The sequence below is a fragment of the Astatotilapia calliptera genome, chromosome 20 (assembly GCF_964374335.1).
Source record: "Astatotilapia calliptera chromosome 20, fAstCal68.1, whole genome shotgun sequence".
Classification (NCBI taxonomy): Eukaryota; Metazoa; Chordata; class Actinopteri; order Cichliformes; family Cichlidae; genus Astatotilapia; species Astatotilapia calliptera.
The window spans coordinates 31,536,628-31,563,956 of NC_137441.1; the positions used below are offsets into that span (position 1 = coordinate 31,536,628).

The 27,329-nt window shown below is 41.2% G+C and overlaps 2 protein-coding genes across 3 annotated transcripts; one reads left to right on the plus strand and one right to left on the minus strand.

Moving 5' to 3' along the window:
- The first annotated feature begins 1,027 nt into the window (after positions 1–1,027).
- On the plus strand, positions 1,028–20,032 carry rimkla (ribosomal modification protein rimK-like family member A). The gene is made up of 5 exons (XM_026153782.2): positions 1,028–1,816; positions 9,357–9,587; positions 12,848–12,934; positions 14,765–14,968; positions 15,629–20,032. The coding sequence occupies exons 1-5, from the start codon at positions 1,654–1,656 to the stop codon at positions 16,147–16,149; spliced, it is 1,206 nt and encodes a 401-aa protein (XP_026009567.1). The 5' UTR covers positions 1,028–1,653; the 3' UTR covers positions 16,150–20,032.
- On the minus strand, positions 19,748–27,161 carry zmynd12 (zinc finger, MYND-type containing 12). 2 transcript variants are annotated; one of them, XM_080295679.1, is made up of 8 exons: positions 26,902–27,161; positions 25,115–25,244; positions 24,588–24,759; positions 24,322–24,491; positions 23,078–23,200; positions 22,915–23,002; positions 22,224–22,381; positions 19,748–20,354 (listed from the first exon to the last, which is right to left on the minus strand). In XM_080295679.1, the coding sequence occupies exons 1-8, from the start codon at positions 27,027–27,029 to the stop codon at positions 20,211–20,213; spliced, it is 1,113 nt and encodes a 370-aa protein (XP_080151805.1). In that variant the 5' UTR covers positions 27,030–27,161; the 3' UTR covers positions 19,748–20,210. The 2 variants fall into 2 exon arrangements, with proteins under 2 accessions (XP_080151805.1, XP_026009568.1); XM_026153783.2 differs by having other exon boundaries at positions 22,236–22,381; positions 26,902–27,158.
- Positions 27,162–27,329: the final 168 nt, after the last annotated feature.

Consider the following 27,329-nt stretch of genomic DNA (forward strand, 5'->3'; position numbering starts at 1 on the left):
ACGTCGTTATGTAACAAACAGTAAGGAAAGGAACGTGCTCCAAAATGCTGAGAAGATCATGCACAGCTTTATTCCCACAGAGCCTCGATCACGTCATGGCATCAGTGTTCCAGCTGTTTGCCACCGCGAAAAGAGGGTGGTGGTGGGGGGGAAACTATATATTGATGTATTGACACGCCACTGTGTTCTTATAAAGATCATGATTGCATTTTTTTTTTATATATTCACTGTTACAAGGTAAAAAGTATGCCAAATTATCTGTCCGAGGTTACTGGTTACAGTTTGTCCGTGTGTATAAGTAATTCTCACTGAATTATCATCATATTTAAGTTTGTTTTGTTTTTAATTTGGGGACTTCTCGAACCCTTTTTGTAAACCCCCCCTTTCTGTGTTTTATTTAAATGGATGTCGGGAATAATGACATCATCGGAATCTGTAGGGACTATTGAATAAAAAGTAATGCCTATGAAGGCTGTTTGTTTGTGTTTCTTTGTATTATCAAGTCGCTCCAGGAATATTACTACTAATAATAATACAGTCACGAACAGCACAAGCACAAAGAGCTGTGAGGGAGAGAAGGAGAAGTGGGTCATTCGCATAATTTCGCTCTCCTGTCACGCCGAGGTGTTCTTCCGCTTCTCAGCTGTTGGTGCTCCCTGAGCAGCGTTGGTAAACAATAGCGACTCTTTAATACTATTTGTCTGTCAAAAAGGAGTCTTTAGAAATCTTCCGAGTGTGGGATAAAAGAAAGGGAAGGTGAGAATGTAGTAGCTTGTGATGACCTTGTTTCATTTCCTGCCACTTCAGCTTAGAGACAGCGCTGTCGGCATTCGCCAGACCCCCTCGCCGGTCTGGTCTGAACCGGTTCGGGAAGTGCGCGGTCTCGTGCGCTCTGCAGACGTCTCTTGCTGAACTGCGGAGCGCGCGATCCCTCCAGGCTCGGCCCCCCTAGTCTTCCCTCATTGGTTGGCATTATAGCGGCTCGCCTACATCTTCCGCGTGCTTTTTGGGCAGTGATACAATTCGCGAGCTGCGATTGGTTACATCCTCTCGAAACCTTTGTTTTGGGGCAGGCCCCGATAACCGTGCACGGGCATGCGGATAAGTGGAGTTGTAAACGAAGCGTGTGCACTTTTCAGCACCAATACCTCGTGGATAGCAGCCAAACCTATAGAAAAAAATAGTTGTTCGGGTTAGTTTGTTGTAAAAAAGCAGACAGCTTTGCTGTTTGCAGCACTAAACAGCCGCTGTGAACGCGGGGATTTTTTTTTGCTAGCAGCTCTGACCCGGCTAACGGAAATACAAAGCGCCAAAGCTCGTGCTTTGTTTGCCCTGGTGGCAAGAGCTGCATCCCCACATTTTTGCGGGTAAAACCGTCGTTCTCTCTTCGCGCTGTCGAATTAGCTCGGTGTGGGCTCAACAAACTGCACCAGCGAAAGACTAAATGGCAGGAAGTGAAAGAAAACAAAGGTGATAAAGAAGACTATTTGTCCAAGTCGGTTCGGTCCAAACAGCGGTTGTAGCCGCCGAGGTCTCCATTGTGTGACCATCTCCGCCTGACCCTCGAATCCCGCGCTGCCACCGGTCACCTACTGCCTCCACGCCCACAGCTGTTGTATTTTCAAACGGATTTCTTTTTCAAACAACGTGAAAATGTGTTCTCGAGTTTGGTTCTTGACCGACCGGCGCATCAGCCAGGAGTATCCACAAGTCCAGATCCTTCGGGCGCTGAAGGAGCACTGCGCCGACGAGGACGTAGAATTCCGCTACCTCCTCATGGATCAAATCGTGCTGACGATCTGCGAGGGCCAGCTAGGCAAGTACCACACAATCGATGCGCGGTCGTAAAACGACATACAGTTTGGTTTTCTTGTTTTATTTGAGATCCGTATAGATGGTAGACTTTAATTGTTTGGAGGGGGTTGTACACAGCTTGAATACAGAGCGAGGGGTTGGCTCGGTCTGCCTGTTTGCAAGGAAGCGAAGTGTAAGCATGGCCGTGACCGCCTAACCTACTTTTCCAGCTAGACTGCCTCCAGAAGGGGAAGGATGACGCTTGATTTAATTTCGCTGAATTCGCTGCAATCCCGGCAATTGCAAATTATCTGAATTACCCGGGCAATAAAAGCTAAAAGAAAAATGTGTTTAAATACCACAGAGACCTAGTTATTAGATAAGAGGAATTCATCATTGAGCTGTTGTAATTTTGCTACAGATTGCGTCTCTTGATAGCTCAGGCTGTAGGTTCTGTGTTATTATTTATTTTATTTTTTTATTTTATGTATATAAACACTGAATCATTTAAAATAGTTAAAATTGACTCCCCGAGTAATAGTTAACAATAAGAAAAAGAATAGGACATTCACACTAAATGCAGGTAAATGACAAGCAAATCTTTATGGCGCCCATATCGGGATTTTTTGTTATTACCTAATACTGAAACGGTGAGGGTGAAAACTTCCACCAAATATAAACATGCATCAACTTGTTCTGGCATTTCAGGGTTTTCTGTACATATTACAATATTTATACAACCAACGTGATCACCTATTTTTAACTTTTTTTCTTCTTTTATTTTCATTTTGAGCTGCTTTGTCCGAAACACATGTGATTCTGAGTGTCATGTAAGGATAACATTTCATAGAAATGACTAGGGAGGCCTCAATAAAGTGATGGCAACAGCAGGAGCTCCTAACAAACAGACCAACAGGGAATTTGTCAGGCTGGTGTGAAGTGGGGATATGTCACAAGATGAGAGGAGATGTGTGAAGGTCTCAATTAACACACAGATGTTAATTGAGACTATGTTAAAAACATATAATTTTAGGCTGACATTAGTGCCTGCTGAAAAATGGCAATGGTTAAGAATGTGGGTAGTGTGTCCCTTACTGCGCTGTTACATTAAACCGCTGTATTGTACGGCTCAGTCAAGCCAGGCTTTACACTTTAAATAGGATTTTACATGCAAACAGATGGGCAGGCATTACATTTAAGAAATTACAAATAATCACACATGTTATAGCACAGCCCACGGAATATTTTACCAAGATAAATATAGCCTGGAGCTAACAATTTTCGACATATATACTCTGTACCCTGCACATTTTTAAATGCAGGTGGACAGCTGTCCAACTGTATAGCTTAACAAGCCTCACATGAGCAAGGCAGTTAACATGGCTTGTAGTTCCTAATCTGCCTAAAGTAAATGTCTTCTGAGCCTTGGTTTGACATCACAGATTAACAGCCAGTGAACAGATTGGTTGTGCTGTGGGATTTCTACACAGGAAGCCTCAGGATACATGGCCAGATGCTTGGATCCTGTAGTGCATTTTTTCTTTATGCACCTGGCAATAAATGCAGTTTTGTTGTTTGTTTGTTTGTTTTTTAAGATATGGATTAACACTCACTGGATTACAGATTCTCTGAAGTTGCAACACAAAATTCAAACTGTAATTGCTAACATATCTGTATCTATAGCTTGTTTTTTGTATCCTTCCAGGCCGAATGTGCTGTCATTTGTGTTAGCATAACACAGCAGTAGGGCAGGGCGATATGGCAAAAAATATTTATCACGATATATATTTGATATATATATATATATATATTCGATATATATTGCGATAACGATATAACTGACGATATAATTTCTGCGAGACAAAATACAACTCCACAACTTTACTAGTGCAAAAAAACCCATCCATTTATTTTCACTTAAACAAGCAGCTGTATTTTTATGTGCATTAAAGCTATATAAACATTTAACAGTGCAAATGCAAATTCCTTGCTGAAAGTTTAAGCAAAAGGCATTTCCAGTAGAAATGGGCTGACATATCCTGAGCATAACCATGTATAATATCCACTGAAGTTAAAAAGAGATGCTTTGCTACATTAAACTGCAGTGTGCCAAATAAAAAAAGTCAAATATGTATTTTTAGGACCATAAGGTGCACGGGATTATAAGGCAACAAAGCAGTCAGATAAATCAAACTTTTTTCAACTCATTCTTCTTTCTTCCTCCACTTCTGTATCATTGATTCGTTAATGCTGTATTCTGTCACAGCTGCTCTATTCCCATGTTGTTGCAGTATATTAATCACTAACCTTCTATTGTGGATGGATTATCTCAGTTGTTCTCCTGACTGAAGTTTGGTCCGTTTACAGCATCCTGCCATGCGATTGCAGTTGTCTGTAAGCATCAGGAACCTTCACGGAGTGGAAAAGTGTTAGCGTTCATCCTCCAGCTTCACTGTTTATGTTATGCTAACACAGCTGTGTCGCTAGCGATCACGTAGCACATCATTAAATACTAGCTAGCCCAACTTCAGTAACCCTACAAACGTCACTGCTGTTTAGTTTCCTGTCCTCATTTATGTTGGAAGTGATAGCAGAGCTGTACGTTTGATTTTTTCAGAAATCTCTCAGTCAGAACATGCTATATCATGCTTAGGTAACTAGCAAAACTAGCGAGCTAACTTCCGCTAACTTCCTGCTAACTTCTAACTCCGTTAAATGTAATAAATTCTGTTTTCATGGATGCCTGGATGTTAAACATCATAGTTACACCTGGTAAAGCAGCAACGCTGATCGTTTTATTAAAGATGGAAGAATTTAGACAGTTTTTAACTCTCAGTGATGTTCGTTTGACTTCGGGACCTTAAAGGACAGATTTTAGGACCCAGATTACTCCCAGATTTACGAGCATCTTAGTCCGACAAATATGGCGGCCTGCGTGCATGTTCTACAAAAAATGTGCTTTGTTGTGTATCTGACGGACAAACACCAAACCAGTTAGGTTGCACCATTTTTACAAACTAATTCTGGTTCATCCGTTTCACTCAACAATCTGCTTTCCCCATTCTCCGTTACTGCCGTGCTTTTTTGGGACTGCACATGCACGTTTTACCCATATTCTATCGCGATATTTCATTTTCTTATCTGGACTAGCATTGTACCGGTATTACCGTGAACGGTATAATATGGCCCAGCCCTACACAGCAGTGCCATAGGCAAATGTGGAACAAACGCTTAAGGATATACAGCTACATTTGCAGTTAGAGCAAAGCAGTTGGTCTTGTTTCTACACTGGAAACACAAGTGATATTTCACTGCAAGTGTAATTAGTACTACGTGTTCCTCCATTTCTGTGTGTTGTTTTGATCAAATTTACATTTGCGCAAAATGTATGTGCAGTTTACATTGAACATATTAGTACATCCTACTCCAAATCCAGTGAAGTTATTTCAGCAAAATTTGTATGACAGAAAACATTTGAGAAACAAAAGTCCCTCATATCACAACTCATCCAGGGATGAGCTTTGACCTGTGAGGAGGCATAAACCATTTCTTCTTTTAGCTTAGGTCATAATAATGTCAAAATCATAAAACTGATAACACCTTTACATGTAGAAGTTTTAAAGGTTTTCTTGCTTCATTTCTGCGTCATTTTTCTTTTTTTGTTTTTAGGTCAGGTTCAGGTCCACGTTCCACACTAAAGTTAATGAGTTCAGTGTGTCCCTAGGAGGAGCTATCAGTGGAGCCACCCCAACATACACGTCATTATATTTTAATGAGGAATGGTGGCCCCTCACAGCTAAACCCAGCATTTAGCAAACTGGAGGCATTTCACATCTTGTGATTGAAAAAATTAAAGATAGACTGGATCCGTGATCCATGCCAGTGGGCACACTTTTACTGAGATGAAAAATGCAACACTTCCATGTCAGTGAAGCTGGAACATTAAGGCAGGTTCGGTATCTTAATTTACCAACTGAGAGCAAGAGCAACAACAGACACTAGGGTTTGGATAGAATTTTTGTGTGGCTGTTTATGAAGCACAGACTCTACATTTTATGGGAAAAGAGTCCTTTTGATGAACAGTATTGCTGTTTACTTGATATGCATCACAGAGTGGTTGTTAATTATTGCACATTTGATAAAAGAAGTGAGTTCATGCACTAAATAAGGGCTATGTGATGGCTCTTTATCACAGAAATGCTGCATATCTCTGGTGCTTACCTCATAGAATCTCAGTGCAAAAATGAACAGTTACACTTTATCAGTGTTTAGCAAATGTTGCATTTTCAGATAATAAAAACAGTGCATAAACATTTTTGTTGTGTTGCATGATTGCATATGTTTTCCTCCAGGAAAATGGCTTGTTTGTCAATTAGCCAACAGGATCTCATTTGCAGGTTTTTGCATGTGGCCTGGAAAGGGTTAATTTGCATTTTATTAGGTTTGACAAAAAGGCTCACAGTTTTTTCCATGGCAACACATGGCAACATCTTTATGTCACATGCTAGAGTTAAGATATTTAGTTATGGCTTGTTGTGTAACTCACACCCTAAAAACTACCTGAAAACGTTATTCCTCGAATGGTAGAGACTAGTATGGCTTAGCTTTTCTTTTTATATATGGTCATTCTGCAAATCGGCAGTTGTCTGTGTAATTTGCATGGTTGCAGTAGCCAAAGAGAAAACTGTCTGCTCTATGATTACTGGGTTTTTTTTACCCTTCCAATTTCATTCTTTCTGATCCTGATAGATGTTGATGAACAAAGCCAAAAACAATGAAATGGTGGTGAGGCATTACCACCACCTCTGATTTTTGTCTGACATACAACATGACTGACATGCCACCAAAGACAGTCATTGCATGCCATGCAGAAGAAGCAGTGCCTAGAGCAGGGGTGGGGAACTCCAGTGTCCTGCAGGTTTTAGATATCACCCTGGGTCAATACACATGAATCAAATGATTAGTTCATTACCAGACCTCTGGAGAACGTCAAGAGATGTTGAGGAGGTAATTTAGCCATTTAAATTAGCTGTGTTAGATCAAGGATACATCTAAAACCTGCAGGATACCGGCCCTTGAGGCCTGGAGATCCCCACCCCTGTCCTAGAGCAACAAAGAGCCAGATCTAAACTGCTCTAGTTTTATCAGCACATCCGAATGGCAATGAAGGAGAAATTGAAAAGATAGCTCTTATATAGATAGTATAGAATAGATATGGCATAATTCGTGTGAGAATTTCTCAGTAGCAGATTTCATGTTTTTGCTGACAAGTTGTTTGGCCTTGTCTTTGTCAAAATGTAAGTCACATGATTCATCTTGTCTGCCTCAAGTGCTGCACAATCCAAATGTTGCAGTGGACCTACACTAAATGTTCTTGTCTGATCTGTGCTTTTGATAAAAGATCTGCAAATAGACACAAAGAATGGTTGCCCCAAAACCAGACCACAAGAAACTGTTGTCTCAGTGGGCTAACGCAAGAGGATGCACAGACTGCATTCCGGACAAACAGCCAAACACTTTCACAGCATTTGTAAGCCTGCTTTGTGATGTTGCAGTGGCATGCATAGAATGCTTGTTAGCTTTGTCCTGCGGACTGAAAATGTTATATATAATGTTATTGTTTTTTTAAAATTGTTTTTTGTATTACAATCATCTTGAACAAATTGAGTCTTTGCTCCTCCTCAACCTGTCCTTACTTGTCTGTAGTGACAAAGAGGTGGTGCAAACAGAAACATCTGAAAGCTTGAAGTGCTGACATACATATACATATATCACAAAAACCCATGCTGTAATTTTTGTACACCAGGACTTCGGATAGTTTTTGCAGTGGTCACATGACAGTCAGTGCGGCGCGCGCAAGCAATTGCACAGATGAATAGGAATGATTCATCCGGGTGCCTCGCCGGTCTCTGTTTGGTCCCCCTGGAGATGGAGACGAGCACTGTGGATACTGTCTGTCGAAAACCATGAGACCACATCCCCTGATGTTTCTCACTGTAACACCACTCACATTGCACTCAGTGGCTGCACAATAAGAGCAGTGTGTCTTAAGCGCTAAATAGGGCTGGAGCGATAGTGAATCCTCCTGCTTTAACACTGAGACTGTGAGGAGGAGGAGGAGGAGGAGGAGGAGGAAAGGGAGGGGTGGGGTTCTTTTCATGGCTTCATACTCCTTTTTTAATGCGCCACATTTTCTCTCTCCCCTTGTTCCCTTTCTCTGTGTTTGCTAGAACATACCTAGCCCTTTCATACCAGCTGCATTTCTCGTTTCACTTCTTTTTACCCGTCTGCGGACAAAATGACCCTAAAGGAGTGTATGTAAGATGTGCATTGTGCAGGCGGGTTGCATGCTAATAGCTAGGTGTCGGTTGTTATTATGCATGCAGCAGCTTCTTTTGACCTCTGATGATCTTAGCCAGGGTCATTACCACTATTGTGAGCCTAAGATGGCTGAAATTCACATCATGGTTGAGGCTAAGTGCTGGGCTAGTGTTCAGTGTGTCTCCTCGCTTCTTTTTTGTACTTGAAGTTCCTGCTATAGCACAAAGGTACACATTTGTCATAGTTCAGTGTTCTGTCCATTTGCAATTGAGCCTAAAAAATCTGACAGCCTGGCTATGCTTCAGAAGGCTAATGAATGTTGAAATTAGCCGGATTTGTAGCATTTATAGAAAAAATTATGAAGTCTGTCTAACACCAGCTTTATTGTCCCCATCACAACGTGCAAGCCTTTTCATTTATTTCTCCCCTGTTTTTTATGTCTTATGATTTCAGAGCTGAATTGAAATGACCCATTCAGAAGCGTTCACTTAGCCTATTGTAGTTACTTAGCTCTCATTTGCATAATAAAAGTGATGTCAAGTTAATGAAAACCAGTGTCATTTTGACTTTCAGCAGGACAGAGCACCACACATTTAAGATCTTAGATATGTTAGATTTATCAGGCTGTTTTTAAGCACAGTTTTCTTATGTTTGATTAAATTTAAGATTATTACCCTTGAGCTTTCTTTTGCGAGCCCACTGCCCTACATAGGGACAAAATAGTATAAAGTGTCAGTATGTCAGTGACGATACCTGTCACTCACTCTAGGAGGAAGAAGTGTAAATGTAACTGTAAATGTGCATGGGCAAGAAGTACATATTTATATCAGTAGGTACTGCAGATTTAAATGGCTTAAATTTACCAGCATTGGAGGTGGCTGGCCTGGTCACATGGCCCGGCCTCGTTAGATTTGTGTGATGACTAAAGGAAAAGTGTCATCAAACACTTAGATGATGGATGGAGTCTTACTGAGAACTTTCACATTGTTTCTAGGGTTGCATATGACTTTCAGAAAGAATTTGGAGCTATTAACAGTGACACATTCATTTGTTGTCTTGAAAATAGAAAAAACAGGCCAGATGTCGGCTGCTGGTTCTGGTTCCATGAGTTTCAGAAACATTTGTACAGCAACTCAGAACAATAATCTGAAGAACTTCATATATGTATGAGGTTGTTGACCAACAATCAAATAAATGAATTAAATTTAACAAATCACAGGAGTGTTTTTCCACCGTTACAGGACTGCGAGCAGAGCAGGAATTGGTGACATCTTACCCACAAGTGGTGATGGTGCGAGTACCCACGCCCTGGGTTCAGTCAGATAGTGACATCACTGTGCTCCGCCACCTGGAGAAGATGGGTTGCCGGCTGATCAACAGGCCCCAGGCCATACTCAACTGTGTCAACAAGTTTTGGACGTTTCAAGAACTAGCTGGGCATGGGGTGCCTCTTCCTGACACCTTCTCTTACGGTAAATCAGTACTTGACTGTCCTTAAGCTATTTTCACACATGAACATCACATAGACTTTGTAGCAAACATGTTAAAAACTAGCTAAGAAGCGCTCCAGTGCAGTGTGATTAGGTCACACTTACACCTTTGTTTTCAGCTCTAGAAATTTTGTTCATTCATTCAGCGTGTGTGAAAATGGCTTAAGTAAAACATGAATACATGTGCAGCGAACCCCACTTTATTGTTTGTGGAAGTACTTACATATATATAATGCAGGGACTCTATGTACACACTGCATATAAGACAAATGCAGAAATAAACACAGATAACCAGGTGAGGTGTCGGTCACAGTGATCATCACTGTTTGCCCGGTGATGTTAAAACCTGGTGAAACTGAAATTTAATGGAAAACAAAACCGATACTGTCTGAGTAAACGCAAATGCACACACATAGGTAGTAAAACTGCATCATCTACAGTCAAATCGGCATTTGTTCAAGCAGCAGTGATGTCATTATCAGGTGTGTTTTACATTTAAATCACATAATTTGCATCACAGGCTTCTGTCCACATACATGTGGAGCAGTCAGACATATATGGGTGAATCCACATAGTTGTCCTTCAAACCTTTTGATTGTTTTAATACTCACAACATCTGTGAAAACAGTGTTTAAACTAGTGCTAAGAAACACAGGATAGCCAAACAAAAACAACAGGCTGCTGTTTTAGACGTTGTTCTTGTTGATTTTCTCGGACAAATCAACGGCAGACGAAAAGGTGTATATACAGTGGGGCAAAAAAGTATTTAGTCAGCCACCGATTGTGCAAGTTCCCCCACTTAAAATGATGACAGATGTCAGTAATTTGCACCAGAGGTACACTTCAACTGTGAGAGACAGAATGTGAAAAAAAATCCATGAATTCACATGGTAGGATTTGTAAAGAATTTATTCGTAAATCAGGGTGGAAAATAAGTATTTGGTCACCTCAAACAAGGAAAATCTCTGGCTCTCACAGACCTGTAACATCTTCTGTAAGAAGCTTTTCTGTCCCCCACTCGTTACCTGTATGAATGGCACCTGTTTGAACTCATCATCTGTATAAAAGACACCTGTCCACAGCCTCAAACAGTCAGACTCCAAACTCCGCCATGGCCAAGACCAAAGAGCTTTCGAAGGACACCAGGAAAAGTATTGTAGACCTGCACCAGACTGGGAAGAGTGAATCTACAATAGGCAAGCAGCTTAGTGTGAAAAAATCAACTGTGGGAGCAATCATCAGAAAATGGAAGACATACAAGACCACTGATAATCTCCCTCGATCTGGGGCTCCACGCAAGATCTCATCCCGTGGGGTCAAAATGATCATGAGAACAGTGAGCAAAGATCCCAGAACCACACGGGGGGACCTGGTGAATGACCTGCAGAGAGCTGGGACCAAAGTAACAAAGGTCACCATCAGTAACACACTACAACGGCAGGGAATCAAATCCCGCAGTGCCAGACGTGTTCTGCTGCTGAAGCCAGTGCATGTCCAGGCCTGTCTGAAGTTTGCCAGAGAGCACATGGATGATACAGCAGAGGATTGGGAGAATGTCATGTGGTCAGATGAAACCAAAGTAGAACTTTTTGGTATAAACTCAACTCGTCGTGTTTGGAGGAAGAAGAATACTGAGTTGCATCCCAAGAACACCATACCTACTGTGAAGCATGGGGGTGGAAACATCATGCTATGGGGCTGTTTTTCTGCCAAGGGGACAGGACGACTGATCCGTGTTAAGGACAGAATGAATGGGGCCATGTATCGTGAGATTTTGAGCCAAAACCTCCTTCCATCAGTGAGAACTTTGAAGATGAAATGAGGCTGGGTCTTCCAACATGACAATGATCCAAAACACACCGCCCGGGCAACAAAGGAGTGGCTCCGTAAGAAGCATTTGAAAGTCCTGGAGTGGCCTAGCCAGTCTCCAGACCTCAACCCCATAGAAAATCTGTGGCGGGAGTTGAAAGTCCGTGTTGCTCGGCGACAGCCCCAAAACATCACTGCTCTCGAGAAGATCTGCATGGAGGAATGGGCCAAAATACCAGCTACTGTGTGTGCAAACCTGGTAAAGACCTATAGTAAACGTTTGACCTCTGTTATTGCCAACAAAGGTTATGTTACAAAGTATTGAGTTGTATTTTTGTTATTGACCAAATACTTATCTTCCACCCTGATTTACGAATAAATTCTTTGCAAATCCTACCATGTGGATTCATGGATTTTTTTTTCACATTCTGTCTCTCACAGTTGAAGTGTACCTCTGGTGCAAATTACTGACCTCTGTCATCATTTTAGGTGGGGGAACTTGCACAATCGGTGGCTGACTAAATACTTTTTTGCCCCACTGTATATATATATTTCTCCGTGGTTTGCAAGAAAATTCACCGTGAGAGCAGAAAAAAGGACACAGACTGAGTGAGAGAGAAAGGAAAAAAGAAAGAAAGCGGAGGGAGTGTTTGGCCTACATTCCATCCGTTTCTCTGCACAGTAGGCCAGGCGATGCATGCAGAGCAGCTGGAGAGCTTATGTAACACCCCCCCCTCCCCCAACCGTACTCACACGCACACACCCCACCTAACACTCCCCTTCTGATTTTTCAAAATAAAAGACATAAATTCCCCTCACTCCTTTTCTCTTCTATCTCAGCAGCTTATGATCAGAACAACATTTGGTGTCCAGTCTCTCCTACTCTGAACTTTGTCTTCTTTCACCCCTTGTCATTGAAAGCACATATGAAGCAGTGCATCGGAAAAAAGCCACGTGACAGAGTAGTTCACATCTGCTCAGTTCATTGAATGGAGCATAGAGACACAGGAAAAGCAATGAAGACTATATTATTAAAAAGATTTCTACATTTATTTTTTTTTTTTAAATGTATTTTTAACACATTTTAATCACCTCTCACGCCAGAGCACAGAAAGCTTAAGCACATCTGTTGCTACAGGCTGCTGTTATAAATCAGTGTCAGATACGGTCAGCTGCTTCACATTAATGCCTCCTTCACTGACTCCTCTGTTCCACTCTTATGAATCAAGCAGCAAATAAACGGACAGCACTCCTACAGCCTCGCTGTTTTGAGTCATTTCTGTTTCCATAGCAACATGCTACATTCGTTCTCCTGCCCTGCAAAGTTGGCTGTAACGTGTGAACCATGCTATCAAACCAAGGACAGCATTTTAATATATTCTACATGTGTCCTCCGTTTGTGTATGTGTGTGCGTGCGTGGAAAATTTCCTAGGTGGGCACGACAACTTCCGGAAGATGATTGACGAGGCTGAGCCACTGGGCTACCCGGTGGTAGTGAAGAATGCACGTGGCCACAGAGGTAAAACAATCACCCAGTACTTCCTGTCATCCATTCTGATCACAACGCCATAACTCAAAATCTGTACACTGCAACTCCCTCATGGGAGCTCAGTCCACTCTTATATGAAATTCTCTGGCAGACTGTTAAATGATTAGCACTGCGGTGCCGCATCAAACACAAAACAGAAGCTCTTAATGCTTGCAGTGTGGTCATCTGGTCACTTATTTTAGTTTATGGTTAACAAGTTGATCTCAGTTTCCTCTTTTAGACTGAATACACAAGAGGCTTGTGTGGGAAGGTTTGAAGCTTTGGCATTAATGTTGTGCTTCCAAGAGATCAGCCCCGGTCTGAACCATTAGCCCTTTCCTATTCATAGTTATTGACAGTCGCTGCTATTGTGTGAAGGAATAACAATGGTCTTTGCTGGCCCAGGCTGCCATCACAGCACATTGTTTAGGAAAGCAGTCACTGGTCAACCACTAACTTGACCCTTTTTATGGCGTTAGGCGTCTGGAGGGCTGTTTTTACTCTCTCTGTGGTTGACCATTGACACGAATGAATTCCACTTTGCCCTTCCCTCTCAAGAGCACACATAAAGGAAATGCTTTTTAAAAATATTATGAATCACTGGTATTAATAATAACTTTATTTGTATAGCGCTTTTCAAAACACAGAGTTTGCTTCACGGTTTGAATAAAAGCCACAGACTAAAGATGAGTATACACATTCTGACATACAGACACATAATCAACCATAGGGTCACACATTCATTCCAGCATGCACACTGCTATAGACCTGGGGAAAAAACTCCCAAAAATAATGAGGAAAAGATAAATTTTCTCTTAATCTATAAAAAGGAATTGTCAGTAGTCATTTAAGACTACTGACAAGGAGACCCTGATCTGATGATTTGAGAAGTTGGCTGCAGTGACAAGGTCTTAGTAGCTCTTCTATACAAGCAGGGGCCTGTCCAAGTAGGTCTTTATAGGTTAATAATAGGATTGTAAAGTGGATTTAGTGTTTCACTGGGAGCCAGTGAAGGTAAACAAAAATACGTGTGATATGAGAGCAACAGCTAGTTTTTGTTAGCAGCCTTGCTTGGTGCTTTCTGCAGCAACTGGAGGTGGGTTATGAAGGACTGAGAGATGCATGTGAAAAGTGAGCTGCAATGTCAAAGTCAGGAGAAAAATGAATGAGCTTAAAGATTCAAAATCCTGGTGTTGGTCAAAGATGACACCAAGGGTCTCAGCAGATGTTTTGGTGTTACTGGCAAGTGGCCTGATGTACTGACTGACCTTCTCAGTATTTTCTCAGATACGTAATGGTCACATGTCTAAAGGAGTCACAAGACCGTTATTGATGTTGTGTTTTTATTGCGTGGTGTGCACAGACACACAGCAACCACATGATTTTTCCCTCAGCAGAGGTCAGAGGTCTTGAAAATAAGAAGACAGTGCAAAGCAGTGCTAATTAAGAGAGGCAACTTCTATCCTGTGTGAGAAGCAGTTCTGTGGCTGCTCAGAGGAGTATCCTGTCATTTGTATGACATGAACTGGCATGAGACTTGGTCAGCAGAAGCAGCTACTTGTTAGCCAAGCTTTTTAGGTTTTCCACCCTCAGCTAGCACACCACAAATGACAGACCCAGCAAGCAAATTCTTTTAGTGTGGTAATATCAACACAGCTATATGTCTTCAGGCCGCCATGACATAGATCTGTTTAGATTGGACAGACTAGTAAAATATAAACCTTAAAAACTAGCCCTTCCTTCCTTCCTTCCTTCCTTCCTTCCTTCCTTCCTTCCTTCCTTCCTTCCTTCCTTCTTTAATCTTGTGTCCCCTTTGCTTAGGCAAGGCTGTGTTCCTGGCACGGGACAAACACCACCTGACGGACCTTTGCCACGTGATCCGCCACGATACCCCCTACCTATTTCAGGAGTACATCAAGGAGTCGCACGGCCGTGATGTGCGGGTTGTCCTAGTGGGCGGCCGTATCATCGGCTCCATGCTGCGTTGCTCCACTGATGGTCGCATGCAGAGCAACTGCTCCTTGGGTAGGCAGACATTAAATTACTGAATTATTTCCACGGTCATGGTAAAACTCTCCTCATGTTTGAAAGTCATGTGGTTAAGTGGTATCACTGTTTGAGAACAAGAGCTCTTCTATTTATTATTTACATTTAGATATGGCGTAATTTTTAAAGATCATTTTTATCTTTTAGGTTCCCAATGGAAAAATTATCTTTAAAAAAATATGAACTTAGTGATAAGTAAAGTGTACGCGAGTAGAAATGCTTCAGAACTTAACTTTGGGAAAGAGTGCGAAATCAACAGGCTTGTCCTGAATCAACCCTGGAGCGTTCCAGCTGAGGAGACTGATCTTCACTGTCAGAGGATGAACGTTTTAGTTTAGCTGAGGCTGTAATATACTGTGACATATTTAGGACATCAGTCATCACAGTCTTCTGCATTCCTGTAGCAAAACTCTTTGACACTTCTAGGGTGAATTTGATGTGGTATTTAATTGTGAAATTAAATATTGAAAAAAACCAGAAAACATTAAAGGATCCTAAGTTGTCCCCACGTCATTTTTTTATATAATTGCTCTTGATTTATAAAAGATCAGTTGCTTTTTGACTATCATGAAGTCTCGTGAAAGAATTGTAAATTGTGGTTCGTACTAATAAGCCTGATGTTCCTTCTTGAATTGTCAGGTGGTGTAGGCATGATGTGCCCCCTGAGTGAGGAGGGCAAGCAGCTGGCCATCAAGGTGTCTAACATCCTGGGCATGGATGTGTGCGGCATTGACCTCCTGCAGCTCAACGATGGCTCGTTTGTGGTTTGCGAGGCCAACGCAAATGTGGGCTTCATTGCTTTCGACCAGGCCTGTGGCATGGACGTAGCAGGCATTGTTGCTGACTATGTCCTGTCAATGCTCCCAAACCGCCTCACTCGCAAGATGTCTCTGCTGTCCGTCGTGTCAAGCACCAGCGAGACCAGCAGCGAGCCCGAAGTGTGCAACGTGCCTTCTGGCGGTGGCTCGCTGCCTGAAGCAGTCTGCAACATGAGCGTGGGGTCAACTTCCAGCGAGAGCGACCCAGAGCTGGCCGAGCCCTCCCAGTCATCACCTTGCCAGTCCACAGCCCCCAGCCTGCCTGATCTCCCAGACCTAGCTGATCCAGCCTACAACTTCAACACCCTCCTTGCCAATGAGATCAAGTTATTGACTGAGTGAGCCCAAACATCTTCATGCTCTCACACAAACCCCACAAATGCATTTCAAACACACACACGCACACTAATGGCATCAACATTCCTTTTAAAATTTCATATCAGTCCAAAAACCATGAAAACAGAAAAGCAAAGAAAAAACTAAAACTTAGCCCTTTTCAGACATGCAATATGTAAAACTGCTGGCTTCATCAGTCCGTTAAAGTGATGGCACCCTGTCATTTAGACATTACGTAACCACTCCTCACGGCTTCATTCAGACAGAGCCATGGTGTGTTAGATATTTTTGCCATAGAGAAGTACAAAAGGCCTGCCATTTTCTTCTGATCATTTAGTTCTTTTCAATGTTATCACTAACAGCAGGTGAGTGTGTGGTGCCAAAAACGAGAGCTCTCTTCTGCTCCTCCGGATTGGAAATTGCAAAATGAATCGTAGAACAATATTTTAATATTTATGGAAATTAGATTTTTACAATTTTTTTTGCCCAATGGGGCATTTGCTAGAAGGTTGAGCAAGTCATAAAGATGTAAAGCTACGAGGGCTGAGCTTGTCCGGTTACAGTTGAGGTTTTTATGTCAAAGTGACGAGGGTGCTCATTCACACTTGAAGGTGACACATTCATTTGCTATCAGATTAATGGAAAGAAGTGCATATCTAAAAGGGGCTGTCCTGACACATCCATGGACACAAACACTAAGACATCTCGTGCTTACACAGAAACGGAGAAAACAAACCAACAAAAAGAGATCTGAGGCTGCTCCCCTGACTCTCCTCTCTTTGCATCTCTATTCCCAAAACCAGAAACCCCACGATCTAAACTTAAATTGCAGCATGAGGTTAGACTGGGATACAGAAATTAGTGCCAAACTGGCCTTTATGAGTTCCTGCATGGTGTTTGTGGATGGGTGAAAGCATACACCTGCCATGTTTTTAATCATCATATTATAATAACATTATTTTACATATAGTCTCTGTTGTCATATAAAAGGTTTTCTGCTGAGACTGCTGTCAGGTTTGGTGAATTGGAGGTGACATGAAGTGCTTTCAAGTAGTAGGGATGCTAGGCGCACTACTCTGTCAGTTCCAGTGCAGTGACGTAGTGCTCAAACTGAGGACACAGGAGAGGACCCGCAACCATCCTGCACTAACAGGAGCTGTAAAAGATTCATGTCAACAAGCATCAGATGTGTTTGGGTGGCAAAACTGGAATATAAAAATGAACTAACTGCTCAAATTTTAATTTGACATTCCTACATAGTATCTTTGTTTAGCCTTACCAGCAGTAGCAGTCTGCTGCTGCTAGGCCACTAAATGCCTAGCACTTTTATTATTTTCTCTTTCTCTCTTGTTAAGGTGACATATTTAGGAAAGGTTAGACAGAGTGTGAAAGCTGCATCTACACCTGCAAACAAAATATACCTCAAATAAGTGACTTCTCACTGCCATAGGATAACAGATATTCAGACATACAATACATATCAGCCAGGATCCTTGTGGTTTCAAATGGCCCCTGACATGCTTTATGTTTTTTTTTTCTTTTTATCTTTTATGTAAATATTTAGATAGTCAATTAACTTTACCATATATTTACACCCAGACAGATTAGACTGGAATAGCTGAAACAATCGCCAACAGTGATATTTTTAACAAGTTGTGGGGTAACTCTTGTGTATAGACTTTCAATATTAAAAGGCAGAGAGTGAAATTTGGTGCTAAACTTTCTGGATTTGGTTAGATGAGCCTTCTCAGCCATATTATATGTAGAACTAAGCATCCTAACCCACAAAATAATGTTGGCATAATGTACAAAAAAAAGAACCCTATATTTTTAAAGTCTTCGTAAGTATAATTTAGCTTTTTTTCCTTTCCTGAGAGAAGAAAAGAAAGGAAATCCAGGGATTAGAGCAGCTAAGACCTTTGTGTTTACTTTTTTTTTGGTTCCTTTGAATTTACCTCCTGTATGCCTCCTTAAATGAATAACATAGCTGTAGGCTGTGCTGCGGAACTATTCACTAAGATTTAATTTACAGGTATGATCAAAAGCACAAAAATGAACCCCAAAATTGTTTCACTTGGTGACGGTCATGTTGTTAGGCTTGTATAACGCTTTGTGCCGAACACAACTCAGGGAAGCAGCCTGGATCTCAGCCCTGACCCCCAAAAAGGCATGACACATCCATCCAAGCTAGAGACATGTCTAAAACATAACACATACCTACAAGCAGACAAAATATACATAAACAACAATGAAAAAAAAGGTTGTAAACTACAGTGTAAGACTTTATGGTATATACCATGGTTAACATGCACTTTTTTTTTCCTTGCTTGTTTTATATTGTTCCTCGTTTACTTCCTAATTTATGGTATTTTTAAAGAAAAAAAAGTGGTTTGTGTGCACTAATATTGTGTCAATAAAGTGAAACCGCTGTGAAGCTTGATTTTTTTTTTTTTCTCCTTGTGTTGTGGGCCCAATTTACTAACTGTCTGGACTCTTAACGGCAGGCCCCTGCTGGAGGGTGCCAAATCTAAATCTGCCAGACAACCAGAAAAGGAAGCTTTTAAGTCTGCTGTCAAATGATCACAGTGTCTCCACTGAGGAAAACAACATCATTTACTCTACTGTGATGTTTGTCCAGTATCCATATGATCAAAGTATCTGACAAACTGTGAAATCCGCTGATGTCCACCCTCCTGATGCGGGAGGGCTGGTGGGTGTGCTCATCAAATCACATACTGACATAAATGCTTGTCTGGTGAACTATCTCCAGTTGTCGTCCCCCATTCTTTGAAGTATTTGTCCTTGTATCGAAACCTGCGTCATTCCACATCGTGTTCATAGGTGTAAATATAAAGATCACATATCTTTAAAAGACATGATTAGCTAGCCATAGGAAAGAGTGGAATGTTAATTTCTCTCTTCTGGCCCCTGCTTGAATTTGTATTTTATACATGATCCATCTAGCCAATGAAGGTTCACTTAACTGTGCTCCATTGACTTTAAGAATGCCAGTTCATCATCTGGTTTTCTTTGGGAACACTGTTTTAAGGATCATTTGAGGTCAAGGTCCCAATTCTGACTGATTTCTTTATGCTTGGTCTGTATAGATTACTGTTATAAAGTAAATAAACGGCATGGAAGCTACTGAAAGGAACAGGGGTACCACATGCTAGCAAAACAGGGAAGGAAACTGGCCTGCATGAAAGTTGGCCAGTTTGGAACAAACATGTAGGGACCTGTGGATGAGTCACTGTATATAACAACAGTGCACAAACTTAATATTTAATTCCGAACTGCTGCTAATGTATTCAGAAATTGAAAAAGGGAATATGGGAAAATCTGAGCGTTTCCGTGTTTGAAACTGAATGCCAAAAAAATTGACCAACAACAAATGTTTTATTGTATAAATTCAGTGCAAATAACACAAGTAGTGAGGTGATTTTAAAACGGATTTTTTTTATATGAATGATTGTTTCAGAATTGTACATATTGTGTAAGATCTCAGCAATTAAATGTCTGTTCTGACATGAATCTTGGGTTTGCTAACAGGTTTACAACACTCTTTCCACTGCAGGAGGACGATGCAATGTTTTTGCCTCTAAAAGTGCAGCTCTCTTGACAAAACGCAGACACTGGAAATCTTTAATTATGTCTGGATTTGGTGAATTGGTGTAGAGACTCCGGGTTGCTAGGTACAAAACAAGCAAAAACATTGCATCACAAAGGCTTGAGCAAATGCCCTTGACCATTTTTGTGTTCCATAACATTTTGACAGTGTTAAGAAATGGATCCCAAAAAGATGCAATTCACTAATGTTCAAAATGATGTATATATATCCCTCTTTTTTTTTTTTTTTTAGATCAAAATAAAGACGAGTCATTATCCAGAACAACTGAAAATGTGTCTTTTTTTCTTTTAACTACATCTGTGCATCTATTTTTTAATCCACTCTCAATAATACTGTACAGCATGTGGAAAATCTTGCATTTGATTGTATATTTCCATCATTGTGGGGCTGCACAAATATCCTTAAAGAGCAGATCTCCAAGCAGAGCGATGGGCAGGGCTTAGTACTGTGACTCCGCAGAGCCAGGATGTGGGACTGTGTGGAGTATCTTCACCAGTTGCAGCAGGGCCTGGATGGGCTCTGTCAGGTCATGGTCTGGTATCAGCTGGCTGGCCTGCAAGGCTGTGCTGCCAAATCCCTGCGCCTGGCACACAGAAACAAACACAGCAACTGCAGCTGTTAAACCCTCCCGAGAGAGTAAATCTGCCTTATATAATGATATCACTGAAATTGGACCGCAACCCAGTTGACTTATTTACCCCACTTTACCCTTTAGTAAGCTGGTCTGCTGGGCTGTTATGTTATCCCCAATAATTAGGAACGTTTTGAGCAGCATTCATAAAAATAGCTGCAATTTGTTAATAGGGGTTTCAGTATTATATAGCCGGGTCAATAACACTTTTTCTTTTGGTAATTTTTCTTCCATTCACTAGCACAGTGACTTTTAAAGCAAACAATGAAGACATGACTGATGTGCAGACTTTCAGCATTAAATTGAGGGGTTTATCCCAAATACTGCATTCACTGTTTTAATGGAATTGCAGCCATTTTTATACCCAGTCCCCCCATTTCCAGAGCCTCAGTAACTGGACAAATTACTGACAAACAGTTTCATGCCTGGGTGAGGCCTGTGTTCTTTCATGTTTTCTGGATCTAAATATCTGAATTTGATTTTCTGATTTTTCTGAAAATAAAATTAAAAAATATATAAAAGTAGATAGATGAAAGCAAGATAAACCAGAAAGATGAGAGGAGAGAATTATGGAAAAAGATGGAAACAGCCTGTGACCTGAAGCATACCACATCGTCTGTCAAACACAGTGTAGGTGATGTCATGGCATGGGCATGTATGGCTGCCAGTGGAACCAGGTCACTGGTTTTCATTGTTTATGTGGCTGCTGATAAAAGGAGCAGGATGAATTGTGAAGTATATTTGCCCATACTCTCTGCTTAGATTCAGGCAAATGCTGCAAAACCAATCAGACAGCTCACAATGGATAATGACCCCAAAGCAAACTGCAAAAGGAACTCAAAGAAATGAGATATTACTCAGTGGCCAAGTCAAGTCACCTAATTTAAACCAAATAGCAAGCGTTTCAGTTAAAAATGTATCCTTATCCAAAAACCTGGACATAAGTGCATCTACCCACAGCTCCCTCAATACCATATACAAAAGCTGATAAGACTACAGATAGGCTCTGTTATCTAATGTTCAGAGAAACTACTTATATTTTCCTCAAAATAATAATGCATCCAAATCGTGATAACTGCTTGTTCTTACACTGATGTACTTTTATAAGTACAGCACTAAGACAAAAACCCAGAGACCTGTAACATTAACATTACTTTACACAATACCAACTGTGAAACAGTATCACTCTGTAGTGAATACAAGGAGAAAAATCATGATTTAACCAGGGTACCATGGCACACGTGCACACACACACACACACACACACACACACACACACACACACACACACACACACACACACACACACACACACACACACACACACACACACATATATGGTTGGTGTAGCTGTTGATTGAGTAAAAGAATATCTAAGTGCACTGGATCTTGCCCTGCCTATAAGCCACAAAATAAAAATAAACGCTGTGGAAAAAAAAATCCACGTGTATCATTGCTTGTTACATGCTTTATCCTATGTTTACTTGACCTTAGAAGTAGGATCCCATCAGCCATCCCATCCCGTACCAGCCTGATACATAACATGTTTTGCTGTGCACATAGACCGCTATGGCTTTATCTGCCTTGTCGCCTGACATCTCAAACTGACACACACAAAGAGCTGCAGCTTTAAGAAGAGACTGGAAATCAAGGCCGCAGTCAGAGCATTGAGACAGTCCCATTAGCTAGTGCTAAGTCCCACCTTATCGTGAGACTTAGCAGTAGACAAATAGAGATAATCCCATCTTCAGACAACACAAGTAGGAAATAGGGAAATGGGGAAATGGGTCACGGTGGCAAACTAAACTTCTAATACCTCACCCGGTGGCTCACCTTGAGGAAGTCTCCTCCTAGGAACGACAACATGGCCAGGCAGTGGGCCACCACTGCAATCCGTGCTGGGTCTTTTCTGGTGTCTTTCTGCTCAAATTCCAACATAGTTCTCAACATCTCATCCACTTCAACTCGCTCGGCTTTGTCTGATTGAAAGGCATGGACACAAAAAAAAGCATGTCGTCTAGTTTACTGTGGTCTCAAACATGCTTTACCACCTCAAACAATGAAAGAAAGCAAGTGACATGCATGTGTTCAAGTTTGATCAAAACATGTATGTCTGTGTTGTCCTTGTAAACATCCCAGATAGCTTGGGAAACTGTTTGACAGGCTTAGCATTATATGTAGGGCAGCAGCTGTGATACAGGGCAGTGACATGGATGCTGCACAGCCACAGTAGTGTCAGCATGGGTCTCTAGTCAGCTCTAAGCAAGCTTGCATAAATCTGGGGTTTAGCTTTCACATTGCACAGCAAGACACACTCCAAATATAGAAGTGTCGACCTTATTTTCTCAGTGACACTCCAGTGGAGCTGTTGGCTGTTGACAGTTTGGAGCATGAATGATGGACTGGTGATGTTATTGTCTGATTCTGCTGAACCGCTGAATCGACTAGATTGGTTTTATAACCTTTTTATACCATATATACAAAACATATATGCAGAGTGGCTGCAACAAACCATAAAAGGAGTCCACCGGTGGATTTTGGATGCTTTCTTTGCGAGTCTCGAGAAGTCTGGTCAGGTGACGGTGCCAAATACGTGCCACCTACAATATGAGCAAAAGAATGTAAAAGGCATAGAAGATAAATTTAGTCTCAAGGGCAATGAGAACATAACTGACCTCAGAGTACAAGGAATGAACAGTGGGTATCTTCCCCTGCTTGGTAAACACATCAGCCATGAGAAAGTAGCCCCGAGAGGTGACTGTGCTATCCAGACCATACTCCTCAGTGGCAAAGTAGATCTGGGGAAATCAAGTTATATACATACTGATGCATACGACACAAAACATGTGCAAAATGCTTGTTGTTCCATTCTCTGTTAAAATGATCTCACGCTGCTTAAGTAATGTTGAGGTCCAGGTTTTGGGGAGGCTAGTCCGTAGCTGATCTTGTTCCATTGTTTGTTGTTCTAACCAGGTTTGCTTTTACTGCACTTGCAGTGTGTTTGAGCATCAATGTCATGCTGATAAACTAATCAGACACTTTCCAGATGCTTTTGAATGGTGGTATTTGACTGCTATCATTATTCCATCAATTTTGACAAGATCCAAATCATCGCTCCACCATGTTTTACAGATGGCTGTAGACACTCCTCAGGTTTTTCTCATTGTTTCCCTTCCTTAAAAATTTCGGCTTGTCAGCCTTCAACTGCAACTATTTTCAATGGTTGATAAACAGTAGATGGATCAACTCAAGGGCCAGATGGTTCTCTTAGGATATGTGACAAGTAGATCGTTTTTCTAGGCCACTTCTTCTTTTGAGTTCCCCTTTTCCAGTTTCCTCATTTTTCTTTTAGGACACACAGCACATCAGGACAAGATATGCCAAGTTTTCAGCTCTTCAGAAATCACTTTGTTAGTGCAAAAATACTAGTTTGTGCCTCCCACATTGTGCTGTCTTTGGCATTTTTCATAGCTTCAAAAATGATGTGCTTTTGTGAGAGGCTGCTAGTAACAAAGTACCTGGACAATGAAATTGGCTCTTTGCTAAGTTGTCTGCTTTGTGTAGACATAACACTGGTTCATATCATTGAGTTAGGTGCCATTGTTATGCTTGAGTGATTCACGGGTCAATGTTAAATGGCTTAACAAACAAGCAAAAAAAACCCTCATTCTTGTGAGAAGAGTCAGGTACAAGGACTGGATTAAAATGAGTAAAAAGAAAACTTTGAAAACTATTGCTCAACATCCCTTTAAAATTCCAAGAAACTCTAATTCAATACACAATACTGAATCGTACTCAAAAAAACATGCTCGAGCAATAAACAAGCCATTATGGATTTCATTTGGTTAGCAAATGGCTTCTGCTCCTCACAATATCAATAAAGTTATGAAACAGTTAATGTGCTAATTATGACACAGACATCATTTGCAAAGTTATGCAACGCAGTATCCAGGTCTCCAGCCGCCACATGGAGGCGGCCCAGGCTCCTGTGGAGCTGGTGGTGGATTGTGAGACCACATTTTGGACTCTTCAACACTGCCCACTCTGCCTGGGACAGGAAATCTGCCACAAGGTCTAGATTACCCAAACCTGGAGATGCACACACACACACACACGGTCATGTATGAAACACCACACGATAAGAGAACATTTAAACTGAGAAGCCGTTTTGTGCTTGTTTCTCACCCATGTTGGCTTCAGCCAGCAGCAGGTAGGCAGGGACCAGCTGGACGGTGTTAGGGCCATGAACGTCTATGGAACAGCGCAGGCAGAGCTGAGCAGCAGGCAGAGCCTCTTGGTGTTTTCCCTCAGATAGCTTACTTTGAGCCACCAACCTGCAAATCTCAATAAGCTCTACCTATATAAGAAATCAAATCCAAGATAGGCATCAAATTAAAATATCTTATTTCCTCTTAAAATAAAACACTATCAAGTTGTCTATACACTAATGCCTCTATTTGATTGTTCCTCTCAGCTGTAACACATATTTTTTCCAGAATCTATATTCCAAAATTAGGAGCTACAACCCAGACCTGGACTTTGTGCACCACAAGGACAAATCATATAAAGAAAAAGGGAAAATAAACCATTCAAGGAATAATAATATAGTCTTTTTTTGTATTGTCTTTGACAGTAAGAAATGCAACCTAGACTCAAACTTCATATTTTTTTTCTCCTAATATATGGTGCCAGTGATTTCCACGCATCCTCACCTTTTTAATTTGTGTTTCAGTGTGACTGGTCTGTCGGAGACTGCAGAGTGTCAGGGCGCGGATGGGAACAAGCAGCTGACAAATTCTCTCGTGGATCCCCACCCAGTCAGCCTGCTGGTGCTCTGCAGCACTGGATGTTTTAAAAACCCACAGGTCATTCAGTCATATTTATATTCTCTTAAGCCACCTCAGGACTTTGTGAGAAGCATTTTTATGCATAATAAGTCTCCCTCTTGCACACTGAGACTGATGTTTTCCTGGCAATGAAGCTATTGATAAAGAATCACGATTTATGACATAAGCTGACCTGCAGCTCATACTTGTTGTGGATGATTTAAACATATGGATCAGGCTCACCTCTCTTGTCCAGACAGATACTATTATGTGTGCTTGACAGTAAAAATCTCTGTGCAGTAACAGCTTGTTTGGATTCTGCTAACATTTTCAGGGCAGAGTCTCTCTGATTCAGGAGATATCATCTGAGTACACAGAGGGCATACGAAATTATATGCCATTACATAACTGGTCTGTAATTTTGTTCATCTGGCTCTCCTCTTCTGCACACTTGTGTGGAAACTGTCCTGCTTTTCAGCTGAGTTTTTCCCCCCTACTGTGAAAAATGTGCGCTCATTCCAGTGTACTTGTGGTGAGAAGCAGCGAGCTGGAAATCTGACCATGTCATATCAACAGTAGCACTGACACAGCTTGTGCTTGTGAGAGTACAGAGACAGACAGAAAGGCACACACAGAGATAAACACAAATCAAGTGGTCTCTTCAGGATGTACTCTCTTGTCCCCGCTGAGTTTTCTATGCAAAATACACCAAACAATCACCACACACATGACTCGCATGCCAAAGTAGGATGACTTAAGACTAACCATTTTACCCTAAAGCCCTATTCCATGTGTATTACTTTGGCTCAATCCATGACTGGGAATAGCTTAGTATGCTTGCTTCACGTGTAATTAAAGATTTTAAGAATCCTGAGAACCTGATTCTTATTGTCTGACATATATGTGTACCTATATTTATATCTGTTTGTTTTTTTTAATAAAACCAAAAATTGTGCCTCTCATTCACCCATTTTAAAGACTGAAAGGATGGCAGCCACAATAAGTATCTGTAAGCTGCCTGAGACTGGCTTTAGTTGCTCATCCCTTTCCATAAATCCCCACAGGGAGTGATCTCGCCACATGCTCTTCTTCACTACCCACAGTGTGTGCCAACGGGGAAACTGCCCAGCACCATGTTATGGTCTGGAACCGCATATAAAACAGTGTCAAAGAAGGTAACGTCGGGTTTACATAAAAGCTGAAGCTCAGCAAATTATATTATGAAAACAACACGCAGGCAAAAGAACAAAAATAAGCGTTGTGGTAATGTATTTTCCAGCTGTTCCGCTCCCTCCTCATGACAATCACACTAAAACGCCCTCCTTACCGACGTGTTATGTATGTGTGAGCGTGGGAGGGGGGAAAAACATGGCGAACGCTGCCACCTAGCGTCCAACCCGTAAACACGGTTCTGACCAAACCATATAACCTAAACACAATACACGCCTTTAAAAAAATCTATCTATCTATCTATCTATCTATCTATCTATCTATCTATCTATCTATCTATCTATCTATCTATCTATCTATCTATCTATCTATCTATCTATCTATCTATCTATCTATCTATCTATCTATCTATCTATCTATCTATCTATCTATCTATCTATGAATAACGGGTCAGTCGTTAGCACGGGCATCGCTCTGCCACAGCTCGGATAAACTGAGCTTACCAGTAAAAAGTCACTCGACACTTGCTACATTGCAGGCGGGCTTCTCTTTGGCAAAGCTCGCAGAACTTTTCCGCTCCTTTGGGCAAGGCAAGAGGAATGATCGCGGACGCTTGAGATTCAGCTTCCATTATTGCTACGAAGCTTGTTTATGAGTCGATATGAGCTTAATTTTGCAACATAAAAAGCAGCTTTTAAGCTATTAGCTTCCAAAGCTAGTTCCAGTTAGGGTTCCCTGTTTAGTTTATGGTTGACATGGCAACAGCCTCAGCAGTTTCCCTCCCTGATGTAAAGCTGGTTTGAAAACATAAAAGAGACTTAAAGCTTTGTGGTTTTGTCTGATATTTATTAAGAATATATATTAAGAATATATATATATATATATATATATATATATATATATATATATATATATATATATATATATATAT